The following is a 13,541-nucleotide window of genomic DNA, read 5'->3' on the forward strand; positions in this document are numbered from 1 at the left end:
ACTGGGAAATATTATAAATTAGAATCTAATTTATAGTATTTCCTGACTCGTGAAAAAAATAAAAAAAATTAGAACAATGTTTAATCATTTATACACTAATAGTTTAACTAAAAAAAAAATACATTTTTTTCCAGCGTCACATTCCCTTTAATAGGTGTGTTATTTAAAGCTGACATACACATTAAATGAGTGATCGCCAAACCCGCTAATCTCAGTAGGATTGGACAACAGTTGAATGTGTATTGTAAAAAGGCAGGTCTTGTAATGTCTGTTGTTGTTGTCATGGTGGAGATGGATACATCATATTGCATTTTAGAAGGTGCTTCGCAGCAGCTGATCTTCCTCTTTCCTTTCGAATTCACATGCATGCTCAGCCGAATCAAGCATGCTTGTTTATAGGAGAGTCAGGGGAAATTGCTCGTTCAGCTACCTACTGTCTAATGCATATGGTTGAGCTGCATTACCAGAACGCCCATGTACAATAGTGGTGCCACTTCCCAGGGAAAAAAAGCAGACTCTTTCTAATCCCATACAACCTATTATGTTATATAAACATCTATGGAGTGCAGATAAACCGCTTAAATGTCCCACTAAAGAACCAGCAGAACTCCTGGTTTGCCATAATCAATATTTATCACCTATCCACAAGATAGGTGATAAATATCTGATCAGTGGGGTCTGACTGCCAGGACCCCCACCGATACTTGGCCGTCCATATAAATAGGGACCCCACAGCTTACCTGGCCGTCCCTGTGCTCCCCATTTGAACAGAGCATAGAAAATGAATGGAGCGGTTTTCGAGCACGTGCAGTATCGCTTCATTCATTTGGGGCACACAGCGGCTGCCAGGTAAGCCCGTTCTCGGGATCCCAGCGGTCGGACCCCCACTGATCAGATATTTATTACCTATCCTATAAAAAGGTGATTAAATATCGATTATGGGAAAACCCGGTTTAAACTTTATGTAGATTTTTACTGGAATGTTGTTCAGAAGTGGCGTTTTCTATAGAATTAACATTGGCCTGTTTTGCTAGTGGAATCTGTCAGCTCTGATGGGAGACGGGCTATATAAGTCATGCTCATAAGTTACTGTGCTTATAGGTGGACTATAAAACATGCAGCCTGAAAAAGTATTGTATATGCCATTAAATGTCACACGGGTTTGTAATGGCTTTTCTTTCTTCAAACTGTTCTAGAAACCGTAAGACCAAAGACTCCGCCGGTAGCGATCAAGACCTCGCATAAAACTCAGGAGGTAATGATCACCGTTTCCATTGACATAAATTGGTTGCTGCAGTTCATTCATTATATGTGTTCTAACAGTAGAATGTTATTTTTATCATACTCCACTCTTAGCCAATTCATCGTGACCGTTTACCGTTTAGTCTTTCTCACCAAAACGGTCACCAGTAAAAGTCGCCCTTTGTCGTAGATATGTAGTGAGAATAGGAGCAAAACGAAAAGAAGTGCAGTGAATGGCACGTGGTATAAGTGCAGCAGTTGGAAAAGGGTTTATAATGAGGAGTGACAAACCATAACCATTCCACTGAAGTCCTGTAGCGTTTAAGGGGATTTAATATTCATGTGTCTATTCTATTGTTCTATTTTTCGGAAACAATAGCGCACTTGACTACGCTATTGATTGTCAAAAATACGAAAACCTTACAGAACGGAGACAAACGGAAACCATTAACAATGAAAGCGTTACCAGTGAACTCAATGGTGAATCAAATGGAAGCTATGGTTTCCGTTTGCCTTTTCGTTGATGGGTGCCTCCAATAGAAAGGTCTGACGGAACCCATCAACGGAAACCGAGTGCTGATGTGAACAGGCCCCAAGTCACACTTCTAGACAAACACGTTGTAACTAAACTAATAAAATACAAACCGTTGTACTGTTCATGTCTCTTATTAAGCACATTGAGTAAACAATCCCCGGTGCAGAAAGAAATGATAAGTGAACCCTTGAATTTAATAATCTGTAGGTTTCCCTTTTGCAGCAATCGCCTCCACCAAACGTTTCCTGTGGCCATCTTCAGGTCATGCCACATCTTCTCAAGAGGGTTTAGCTCAGGACTTGGCCATTCCAAAACACAATTCTTCTTTTTCATCCATTCTTTAGTGATTTACTTGTGTGTTTTGGGTCAGTGTCTTGTTGCATCACCCGTCATCTCTTCAGCGTGAGGTCATGGACCGCTGTCCTTACATTCTCCTGTAAAATGTTTTGATATATCTTTGAATTCATTGTTCAGTCAATGTTTGCAAAGTGTCCAGGCCATGAGGCAGCAAAGCCGTTCCAAACCATAATGCTCCCTCCACCATGCTTCTCCGATGGGATCTGGTGTTGGTGTGCAGTGCTCTTTTTCCTTCAAACATAGCATTCTGTTAAAAAGTTTGTCCATAGAATGTTTTCCTAGAAGCATTATGGAACATCCAGGTGGTCTCGGGCAAACTTAAGACGAACCTCAATTATTTTTTCTTGGCAGCAGCGTCCTTTGTGGTGCACTCCCTAAACACTGTTTTTGTTTGGTGATTTTCTAATAGTGGACTCATGAACAGAGGTTTCTGCAGTTTGTAAAGTCTTCACTAGGTCTTTTGCTGTTACCTATCGTTCTTTCTCCCCTCTTTTAGTACTGCCCATTGTGCTCATGGAGTGATCTTAACAGGACACCCACTCCTAGAGAGAGAGTAGCAAGAGTCCTGAATTTTCTCCATTTGGAGACAATTTGTCTAACAGTGAATTGATGTACATCCAGGTCTTTGGCAATCATTTTGCAGCCTTCTACAGCTTCATGTGTCTCTAACTTTCTGAGGCCTTAAAGTTGATTGCCTCAAGGCCTGGTTCACATTAGCCAATCTTTCTTCAAAAGAACAGTAACCAGGCTTTGTGTGCCTTTGTTTAACGCGCAAAGCACCTGTGAAATCCACACTTCCAATCTCATCTCCTTAAAGAGAACCTTTCACCTCCCCATACATGTGCCGCATGTAATGGGCAAGGCTGCACAAACCTTGGGGCACTTTAAATTTTTTCCCTACCCTCCTCCGTTATTTAGATATTGGTGCTGTTATATTTGGCGCCCGATATTTAACCCCTTAGTGACCACTAATACGCCTTTTTACGTCGGTCAGCCAAGTCTAAGTCCTGCACGGGTCTCCCGTGCAGGCAGGAGCCGGGGCTCTGCTGTCTGATGACAGCTGAGCTCTTGCTCCAACGCCCGCGATCGAAGTTTACTTCGATCGCGGCCGTTTAACCCGTTAAATGCCGCCGTCAATAGCGACCGCGGCATTTAACTTTGTTTACAGAGGGAGTGCGCTCCCTCTGTCACCCATCGGCGGCCCGTGAATGAAATCGCGGGTCTCCGATGGGGTGTCATGGCAGCCGGGGGCTTGATAAAAGCCCCCAGGTCTGCCCTGGACATATTCCTGTTAGGACGCGCCGGAGGCACGTCCTAACAGATTGCCTGTCAGATTTACACTGACAGGCAATAATGCTCTGGTATACGAAGTATACCAGAGCATTATAGCAGCGATCGGAATATCGCACAGTAAAGTCCCCTAGTGGGACTAATAAAATAAGTCATCAAAGTGAAATAAAGATTATTAATAAAAAGTACAGTAAAAAAATAAATAAAACCAATTAATAAAAGTGTAAAAAAAAAAAAAAAAGTACACATATGTGGTATCGCCGCGACCGTAATGACTCCATTAATAAAATTAATATGTAATTTAAACCGCAAAGTGAAGACCGTAAAAAAAAAACGCAAAAAAACATGGCGGAATTGCTATTTTTTTCCATTGCCCCCCAAAAAAGTCATAATAAAAATGAATCAATAAGTCCCATGCACCCCAAAACAGCACCATTCAAAACTACGTCTTGTCCCGCAGAAAACAAGCCCAAAAAATCACTACATTGATGGAAAAATAAAAAAATTACGGCTCTTGGAAAGCGACGATGCAAAAGCAAATAATTTTAGTTCAAAAGTGTTTTTATTGTGCAAAAGTCGTAAAACATAAAAAAACCTCCACATATGTGGTATCGCCGTAATCGTACCGACCCATAGAATAAAGGTAACGTTATTTACGTCGCATAGTGAACGGCGCCAATTTAAAAACGCATAGAACAATGGCGGAATTTCAGGTTTTTTTTTATAATCCCCCCCCCCCAAAAAGGTTAATAAAAGTTAATATAAAAATTATATGTACCCAAAAATGGTGCTATTAAAAAGCACAACTAATCCCGCAAAAAACAAGTCCTCATACAGCTATGTAGACGAAAAAATAAAAACGTTATAGCTCTTTGAATGCGACTATAGAAAAACGACTAAAATAGCTTGGTCATTAGGGCCTAAAATGGGCTGGTCACTAAGGGGTTAAATAACCCCCTGATCTGTCAATGGTGCGTGTACTGGCACGGGGGCGTGTTACTATGGTTGTGACACTGTCCAATCAGCTGCGGACAGTGCTACAGCAAGAGCTGGAGAGGGGAGTTGGAGAAAAAAATGTAAATATATATGTAATAGTCACATATAGCTTGTTAATATGAGGTAAATGTATTAGATGTAAGTATCCCTTTAAAGGGATTTAACCCACAGCTACTGTACATTTATGGCATATGGATCGCCAACCGGGACCCCGACTGATCGCTAAAACAAGCGTCTGTTGGACTTGACATTTCTTAGCAGTTGGCCTCTTGTTTCCAAAGCCTCGCTGGGGACTCATTGAGCTTGTTTTAGAGATTGGTGGGGGTCTTAGCAGTTGGTTAACTACCGATAAAAAAATGTTTACATATCCTATGGATATGCCATAAATGTGTTTGGTGGGATAATCCCTTTTAACTCTAATGCAATGTAACTTATATACAGGAAGAAGAGGAGATTTCTACCAGTCCCGAAGTGTCAGAATTTGTGAGTGAAGCCTTTGACTCTTGCAACATAAACCAAGAAGACCTGAGGAAAGAAATGGAACAATTTGTTCTCGACAAAAAAGATGAACTCGACACAGCAGAAGGTAAGTCTATAATTTACTGCTGTAAAAGAAGGATTCTCTAGATGAAAATATATAGCACATCCACAGGATATGCCATAAATGCCTGATAGCGGAGAGCCCCAGAGGTGGGCCTGCACCTGTCGGAAGAAAGGGGATCCCGTTCACCGAATTATGCCTGCAGATCTTCCTATAATAATCAATGGAGTTATGGCTGTTTGTGAACGGCCCTCTTTATTGACTTCTGTTCTAGCGAACCAGGACCCCCCCCATTCCCCAATTAGGTGGGGGTCCCACATGTGGGTCCTGCACCTGTCAAACAATTATGGCATATTGTGCGGATATGAAGGGGAGTAGGTTTTTTGGTTAGATTGGTGGCAAAATGCTCAAGGATACGTCTCGGTAAGTTATGCCTCCTAGTCTGCTTGATTTTCCAAGGTAAAGTTAATAAGTTACAGCCGTAATCAAAAGGCAGCCGGATGTAAAGCCTTCAGTTGGTTATACATGCATTAATAGATTCAAGATGATAGACTACCTGCATTGTGCCTCCAAACAATTGACACGCTGACAGCGAGCCGAATTTCATGTTAGGGTGTGTCCAGAAATTGAAGTTATTAAACTAGATCTACTTTATTTTGAGTTCCATGTGCAGTACATGTGGTCTTATCATTGTTAAAGGGATACTCCAACCAATAATTTTGATGGCATATATGTAGATATAAAATGTAAATACACTCAATGCCTTTTCATGTAAAGGTTACCCTGCTAGCAGGGGCCAGCTAAAAGGCTCATGGGGCCCCAGTGCAAAAGTTCAACTTTGGCCCAGCCCCCGCACAACTTTTTTTCATGGTCGATGGCAGAGGCCCGCCCATTCTCTTAGGCTACGTCTCTGGGTCTCTAAAGTGACCAATCGATGCAGGACTAGCAGCTAGAGACAATGCTAGGGTCTTAAGAGATAAGGGGCACAAGCCCCAAGACATATGTTTTGCCTGCCCCCAAAAAAACAGCTATGCCACAGGATAGGATTAGGTACAGCGGTTTAGGAGGCAGTATCAAACATGATAGGATTAGATACAGCAGCTCAACATATGGTATCACACATGAGAGACTTGGATATGGCGGCTTAACAGACCAACACACATATAGGATTACACACGGGCTCAGCAGACAGTATTACACAAAAGGCTTAGATACAGTGGCTCAGTATATTGTATCACACGAGAGAGGCTTAGATAAAGCGGCTCAGCGGACCTTATCCCACGAGAGACTAGATACAGTGGCGCTGTAGACCGTATCCCACAAGAGGCTTAGATACAGTGGCTCAGTAGGCAGTATCTGAGAGGCTTAGATACAGTGGCTCAGTAGGCAGTATCCGAGAGGCTTCGATACAGTGGCTCAGTAGGCAGTATCCGAGAGGCTTCGATACAGTGGCTCAGTAGACCGTATCCATATACTTAACCTTCTCGCTGTTGTAGGGTCAGCTCCAACATAGCGCTGTGTTCTGACATCGTACAAACATTATGTGCGCCAAGTATACAATTTCCTGACACTGAACGGCGTGAGGACCCAGCACTGCCTGGAGACGTAGAGAACCTGATTTAGGCCCCATGCACACGACTGTAATTGTGATCCGCAAAATACGAATTCATTAATTTCTATGGCCCACTGACACCTTCCCGTATATTTACGGGAAGGTGTCCGGGCTGTAGAAATGTTCCGCAAAAAATAGGACATTTTTATTTTACGGACCGTGCTCCCATACTTTATAATGGGCCGCAAATGCGAGTGACTGTCCACGGCCGTCCATGCCCGTAATCGCGGACCGTGATTATGGCTACGGCCATGTGCAGGGGGCCTTTGGAGCGAGGTCAGTAATTATATGGAGGAGTTACTGTAGTAACAGTGGTTCGTGTAGGTTCACCTATTGGAGACTACATAGGTCCCGGTTACTACAGTAACTGCTGATAGACATAGTGCAGGGGTCACGGGCAGCGGATTTTGCTGTGAGTACGTTGAAAATCCGCAACAAATTCTTACCAAAATCTGTATGTGTCACACGCAAACTTTGCCATAGATTTGTTGCGAGTGCAAAGGGTGAAATCTGCTGTGAAACTGCAGCAATTCTGCAATAAAGGCATGTTGGCCTGATTTCCACAGATACTTGGGGTTCTGAACATATAAACATTGCCGTAGACCATGTTCACGTGGCACGAATTTGCCATAGGCGAAATACGCCTTGGATTTATTTTTTACAAAAGCTGTGGCAGAATTCTTCTTCTTAAAGAGGCTCTGTCACCAGATTTTGCAACCCCTATCTCCTATTGCAGCAGATCGGCGCTGCAATGTAGATAAGAGTAACGTTTTTATTTTTAAAAAACGAGCATTTTTGGCCAAGTTATGACCATTTTTGTATTTATGCAAATGAGGCTTGCAAAAGTACAACTGGGCGTGTTGAAAAGTAAAAGTCCAACTGGGCGTGTATTATGTGCGTACATCGGGGCGTGTTTACTACTTTTACTAGCTGGGCGCTCTGACGAGAAGTATCATCCACTTCTCTTCAGAACGCCCAGCTTCTGGCAGTGCAGATCTGTGACGTCACTCACAGGTCCTGCATCGTGTCAGACGAGCGGGGACACATCGGCACCAGAGGCTACAGTTGATTCTGCAGCAGCATCAGCGTTTGCAGGTAAGTAGCTACATCGACTTACCTGCAAACGCTGATGCTGCTGCAGAATCATCTGTAGCCTCTGGTGCCGATGTGTCCGACACGATGCAGGACCTGTGAGTGACGTCACAGATCTGCACTGTCAGAAGCTGGGCGTTCTGAAGAGAAGTGGATGATACTTCTCATCAGAGCGCCCAGCTAGTAAAAGTATTAAAAACGCCCCGATGTACGCACATAATACACGCCCACTTGGACTTTTGCAAGCCTCATTTGCATAACTACAAAAATGGTCATAACTTGGCCAAAAATGCTCGTTTTTTAAAAATAAAAACGTTACTGTAATCTACATTGCAGCGCCTATCTGCTGCAATAGCAGATAGGGGTTGCAAAATCTGGTGACAGAGCCTCTTTAAACTAAGATTTCTGACGCAGATTAACCCCTTAGTGATTCAATGAAGCTAAGGGCCTGTTCACATTAGGTTTGCTTTCCGTTTGTTTTTTTCCGTTGCTCTGACGGGACAAAGACCAAAATATAGTTTCCGTTTGCATTACCATTAATTTTGATGGTATTTTTTGTTTGTATCCGTTCCGCTAGGTTTCCGTTTTTTGACGGAAAGAATAGCACAGCACGCTACGCTATTGTTTCCGTCAAAAAACGGAAACCTATTGGAATGCAGGCAAACTGAAACAAAAAAAATACCATTGAAATCAATGGTATCGCAAACGGAGCCGATACTTTGTTGGTCTTTCCATTCCTCTGATGGGACAGATGAACGGAAAGACCAAAAGGAAAGCAAACGTTATGTGAGCCGGCCCTAAACCGCGGTTTTTCAGCTTTTGTCTGGAGGCTGTGAATAAGGTAAAAAAAAAATAATACTGCTTGCTGGTGGAATGTTGGCGAATTCTGTTTGGATTTAGGTGTGAAATCCACACCTAAATCCTGAAAGAATCCCCAGCATGTGAATATGGCCCTAGGATATGTTTACATAAATTTTTTTTTCTTCACCATTTTGTGCAAGTCATGTCAGGAAATAAATGAGCAGAGATACTGTATTTTCAACCCAAAGTTAGGCTAAATTCACATGTAGCGTAAATACTGCGGATTATATTTTGCGAAAAATCGACCGCATAATACAGTAGCAGCAGAGTGGATGAGATTTGAAGAAATCTCATCCACACTCTGCGTAAATGTTGAGCGGAAAAAACGCCCAGAAATTGACCTGCGGTGCGTCTTGTTAATCCACAGCATGTCAATTGTATTTGCGGAGTCGCTGCTTATTTGTTGCGGGTTTTCCACGTTTAATTCAATGGGGAGGTAAAACCCACAACAAACGGCAGATGTTGAGTTTTTGTGCGGCGGAAAAACTGATTCCACCGCAAAAAACGCAACTCAAAAAGAAAAAATTTATATGTAATTCTGGGTCTCTTCGTCCAGGCTGGCCTCCTGGGATGACGATTCATCCCATGTGAACACTGCAGCCAATCACAGGCTGCAGCTGTCACATGGGATAAAAGGTCATCCCAGGAGGCCGGGCTGCAGGACGTCGGAGCGTAAGTATGTGGTTTTATTTTTTTAAATGTGCAGTTTTCTGCAGCAGACATTCCGACCGAAAATCTGCACCACAGTTGTGTGTGTCTTTTTCCTCCGGGACTCCCTGCGGCTGCTAGGCTGGATACGCTGTGTGCTTTTACGCAGCGTATCCGCCCTGTGTGAACTTACCCTAAGACCTCCAGAGGTTAAGCCTGTCAGTGGTTTAGAGATGTCATTGCGTTTTTGTGCCGCAATTTTCACAATCACGGCAATACCGCACCATTTTTGCCTCTATTTTTGTAATTGTGGTAAAAATTACTGCGATTACAAAAATCGTGGCGAAAATGGTGCGGTATTTCCGCGATTAAAAAAAAATTCGCGATTTTGTACTGCGATTTTTGCAAACTCATGTAAACCTGATTGGGGGAGCACTTAGTGTAGGAGCATTGTAGCGACATCACATCCTTCTGCAGTCTCTAGGCAGCGGGGGAATTGCTGATGATCGGACGGCAGGTACCCGGTAATGTCTCAGTAGACCTCCTGACTGGTGGGTGCGATCTCTTTTCTGCTGGGGGATAGCGGCTGCTTTCGATCATGTTACGCAGCCTCCGGTCTTCATGCTGCTAGTGCAACAGCCCCCTTATCTTTGTTTTACATTAGTAGGGCCGGCGGGCCCCTGGCTTTGGGGCACGGTCGCAAGTGTGACCGCTGCAGCTACACCACTGCCTGCCAGGATCCCACACAATCTGCTGTTATCCGGGGAAGAAACAGCAGGCGAGTCCTCGTTTCCCCGTAGCTGTAAATGGCTTCTGTGTGACAGACGTTCTCTCTGGCTGAGAGCGTATTCCCCTGTGTTAACTCCGAATGCCCTAACGGAATATATTGACGGAGGAGGGCTGAAAGAACCTGGACATTCGGACATGGCATGCATGTTACACAGACACATTATGGAGACCTTGTAGTTTATCACCAGTGGTGGTTCTCTGGACAGCTTGATTATGGCCTACAAATTTGGCTTAAATACTGACGTGGAAAGTGGCCTTAGGCCAGAATCACACACACAATTTTGTGGCAGTTTTTGACTCTAATACAGAAGTGGACACAAAGGACAGTAGATCCATCCATCAGTCTTTTCTTTATATCTTTCCTTTCTTTTGGATTCCCTTCTGTCTTTGGCTCAAAATACGGAGCCAAAAACTGCATCAAAATTGTGTGTGTGATCCTGGCCTTAATGTGATCTCTGTGTACTGTTTTTTTTCTTTCAGAAGAATCAGAAGACTGGATAAAGGAACTGCAGGAAGTGGTTCAGGAATATGAAGTCGTCTCCAGCACTGACAAAATGAAGGATGAAAACTGGGACAAGGAGATTGAGGAACTTCTCCAGGAAGATTAACTCTTTCCTTTCACTGTGGTTACCTGGAAAGCTTATTTGCCGAAATCTAACATTCCTTTAGTCATTCCTGCACAATGCGAAATACTCTTGACTACGTGAAGTAATCCTTGGGATGTTCGTGCTGGTTTCCGTGATAGACACTGCGATTGCAGTTGAACTTTTCATTATGTCAGCTGGAAAAGTCATGCAATTTGCATGGACCTACGGAAAGCCCTTTCTGTTATGTCCTTTTTTTTTTTTCCTCATGATTTTATTATGAAAAAATATTTCATAAGGGATCATTTAATGACTAAAGCGGTGATTTCATCTTATGCGGTTTATTGGTTGGTAAGTTATACAAGAATATTTTTCAGTTTCACAAATTTTTAACTGAAGTTTAATTAAATGTTACACTTAAAATTATAATATTTCCAACTTAAAAAATGTGAGCAGTGTACATATATGTACCTTAAACGGCCCTCTTCCATATACAAGTAACGCACTGGTGGTGTATATCACGATGTGCCACCAGCCCTTCCCTAACAGCAGGTGAAGATACGACGTGGTCGCCCACTGAGGCCGCCGTTCATTGCTCAGCTGTGGCCTGAACATATTTGACTCTCTGCTTAGCAATGCTATCAATTAGGAAGTCACAGGACTCCACCATTATTCATGTTGAATCTTTTCTTTGTTCTACTTGATTTTAGTTTCCTAATGATGCCATAAATCCCACACTTGAAGAGGTCGTCCAGAATTACTAAAAAGGCCCACTTTATTTTTCCTTCTCTATAAACCGCACCCCATCTGTCCAGGTACTGCATCTGGTATTGCAGCTCATCCCTTTTCACTTAAACAGGGATCAACTGCAATATAAGACACGGCCTATGGACAGACGTGGCACAGTTTCTGGGAAAATGCAGATAGTTTTTTCTAATATAAGAAAACCCTTTTAATTTTAGCTGTATTACTTTTCTGTTTCTGTAAAATACAAAAAGTTATTTATCTATCCCTGAAAATCTAGAAATATGAAGTGGTGCCTTGCACTAGTAGCTTCACGTTAACATTTGCATCCTTTATAGAAATTAATTTTGTTCGTGTTCTTATTGGAGCTCACAAAATTGAAGTACCTGGTTGGTATATTGGACATAATGGTAATTAAAAACAACAAAAACATTTAATAGAATGGCTGATGTTTTGTAGGTGCTTCCTCTAATATACAGAGCCCATTAATTGGGAAAAGTCTGTGGGTTCAGTAGTGCTGTGGTATTATACCTGACTGTAAAAACTCACGTAGTCTAGAAGAAAAGCTGTCACGCCTGTTTCATTGCTTATATTGTGTGTTCACAGCAGACAAGCAAAAACATGACCACAAAAGACAAGCGTGTTATACGTCCGTGTGCTGTCCGGTAAAAAAACAAAAACGGGCGTATGCAATTCAATGGAGCTATTCACACGTCCGTGGTTTTTCACGCAGTGTGTGTCCGTTGCGTGAAAAGCACTGCATGTCCTATTTTGGTCCATTGTGGACCACGTCGCCCATTGAAGTCAATGGGTGTGTGAAAAACGTGGACAGCACACGGACGACATCTATGTGCGGTCTGTGTTTTTCACGCACCAGTTGCTAAAAAATGATGAGAAAAAGAAAACAAACCGTAACACCGATGCCACACGAAACTGAAATGAATGAAATACGGTCCGTTTTTTTGTGGACGCAAAACGGACACGTTTGTCTGAATCAGGCCTAACACTCAAGAGCTACACAGAGGGGCAGATGTATTTATACTAGCCGTGAAAAAACTCACATTAGTTTAAGTGAGGTCTATGACATATTAAATCTCATGACAAGTGTTCTGTGCCAGCTTTGTTCTGTTGTACATGTGCTCCACTTTCTAAATACAAAATTCTGACTCTACACATTGGTACATATGTTTTACACCCGCCATCACACTACTACCATACCTCATGTAAAAGACAAAGGACAAGTAACTGGATTTTCATACACATAGAAAGTTAGGTCCTTTTTACATTGGCCAATTTTCGGCGCTGTAATGTAGATTACAGCAGTGTTTTTTATTTATAAAAACTATAATTTAGAGTTATGACCTATTTTGGCTTTATGCTAATGACTTTCTTAATGCCCAACTGGGCGTGTTTTACTTTTTGACCAAGTGGGCGTTGTACAGAGGAGTGTATGATGCTGATCAATCAGCGTCATACACTTCTCTCCATTCATTTACACAGCACATAGTTTTCTTACTAGATCACTATGTGCAGCCACATACTCCCATATTAAAGTTACTGAAGTGTCCTGAGAGTTAAGTCATCACTACCAACCAGGACGTGATGTCTATTCACAATCCCGACACTTCGCTAACGTTTGTGTGAGATTTACAGCACCTCAAGTGTAATCTCGCGAGTAAATGACAGCCTAGCGTGATGTCGCTGTGCTGTAAATCACAAACGTTACCGAAGTGTCAGGATTCTGAATAGACATCACGTCCAGGCTGGATGGTCATGTGTATTCATTATCAGGACACTGCAGTAATGTTAGTGTTTGTGTATGCGGCTGCACATAGCGATATAACTATATCGCTAGTGCAGTGTAAATCGCTAGTGCAGTGTAAATGAATGGAGAGAAGTGCATGACGCTGATTGGTCAGCGTCATACACTTCTCTCCACAACGCCCACTTGGTCAAAAAGTAAAACACGCCCAGTTGGGCATTAATAAACTCCTTAGCATAAAGCTAAAATAGGTCATAACTCCGTCAAAAATGATCGTTTTTCTAAATAAATAAAAAAACTGTTGTAATCTACATTACAGCGCCGATCACATTATGTACAAGATAGGGCACTTAAAGAGGCTCTGTCACCAGATTATCAAACCCCTATCTCCAATTGCATGTGATCGGCGCTGCAATGTAGATAACAGTAAAGTTTTTTGTTTTTTTTAAAAATGATCATTTTTGGCCAAGTTATGAGCAATTTTATAT

General features: G+C 42.4%; 1 protein-coding gene across 1 annotated transcript in view; it reads left to right on the top strand.

Annotated features, from left to right (window-relative positions):
* SYAP1 (synapse associated protein 1) overlaps positions 1-11,733 on the top strand; it is a 35,428-nt gene extending 23,695 nt beyond the window's left edge. The window contains exons 7-9 of the mRNA XM_075852978.1: positions 1,197-1,255; positions 4,862-5,006; positions 10,444-11,733. Coding sequence (XP_075709093.1) covers positions 1,197-1,255; positions 4,862-5,006; positions 10,444-10,571 — 332 coding nt within the window. The 3' untranslated portion in view covers positions 10,572-11,733. The remainder of the gene's footprint in view (positions 1-1,196; positions 1,256-4,861; positions 5,007-10,443) is intronic.
* Positions 11,734-13,541: the final 1,808 nt, after the last annotated feature.

Source organism: Rhinoderma darwinii, chromosome 2, assembly GCF_050947455.1.
Source record: "Rhinoderma darwinii isolate aRhiDar2 chromosome 2, aRhiDar2.hap1, whole genome shotgun sequence".
Lineage (NCBI taxonomy): Eukaryota > Metazoa > Chordata > Amphibia > Anura > Rhinodermatidae > Rhinoderma > Rhinoderma darwinii.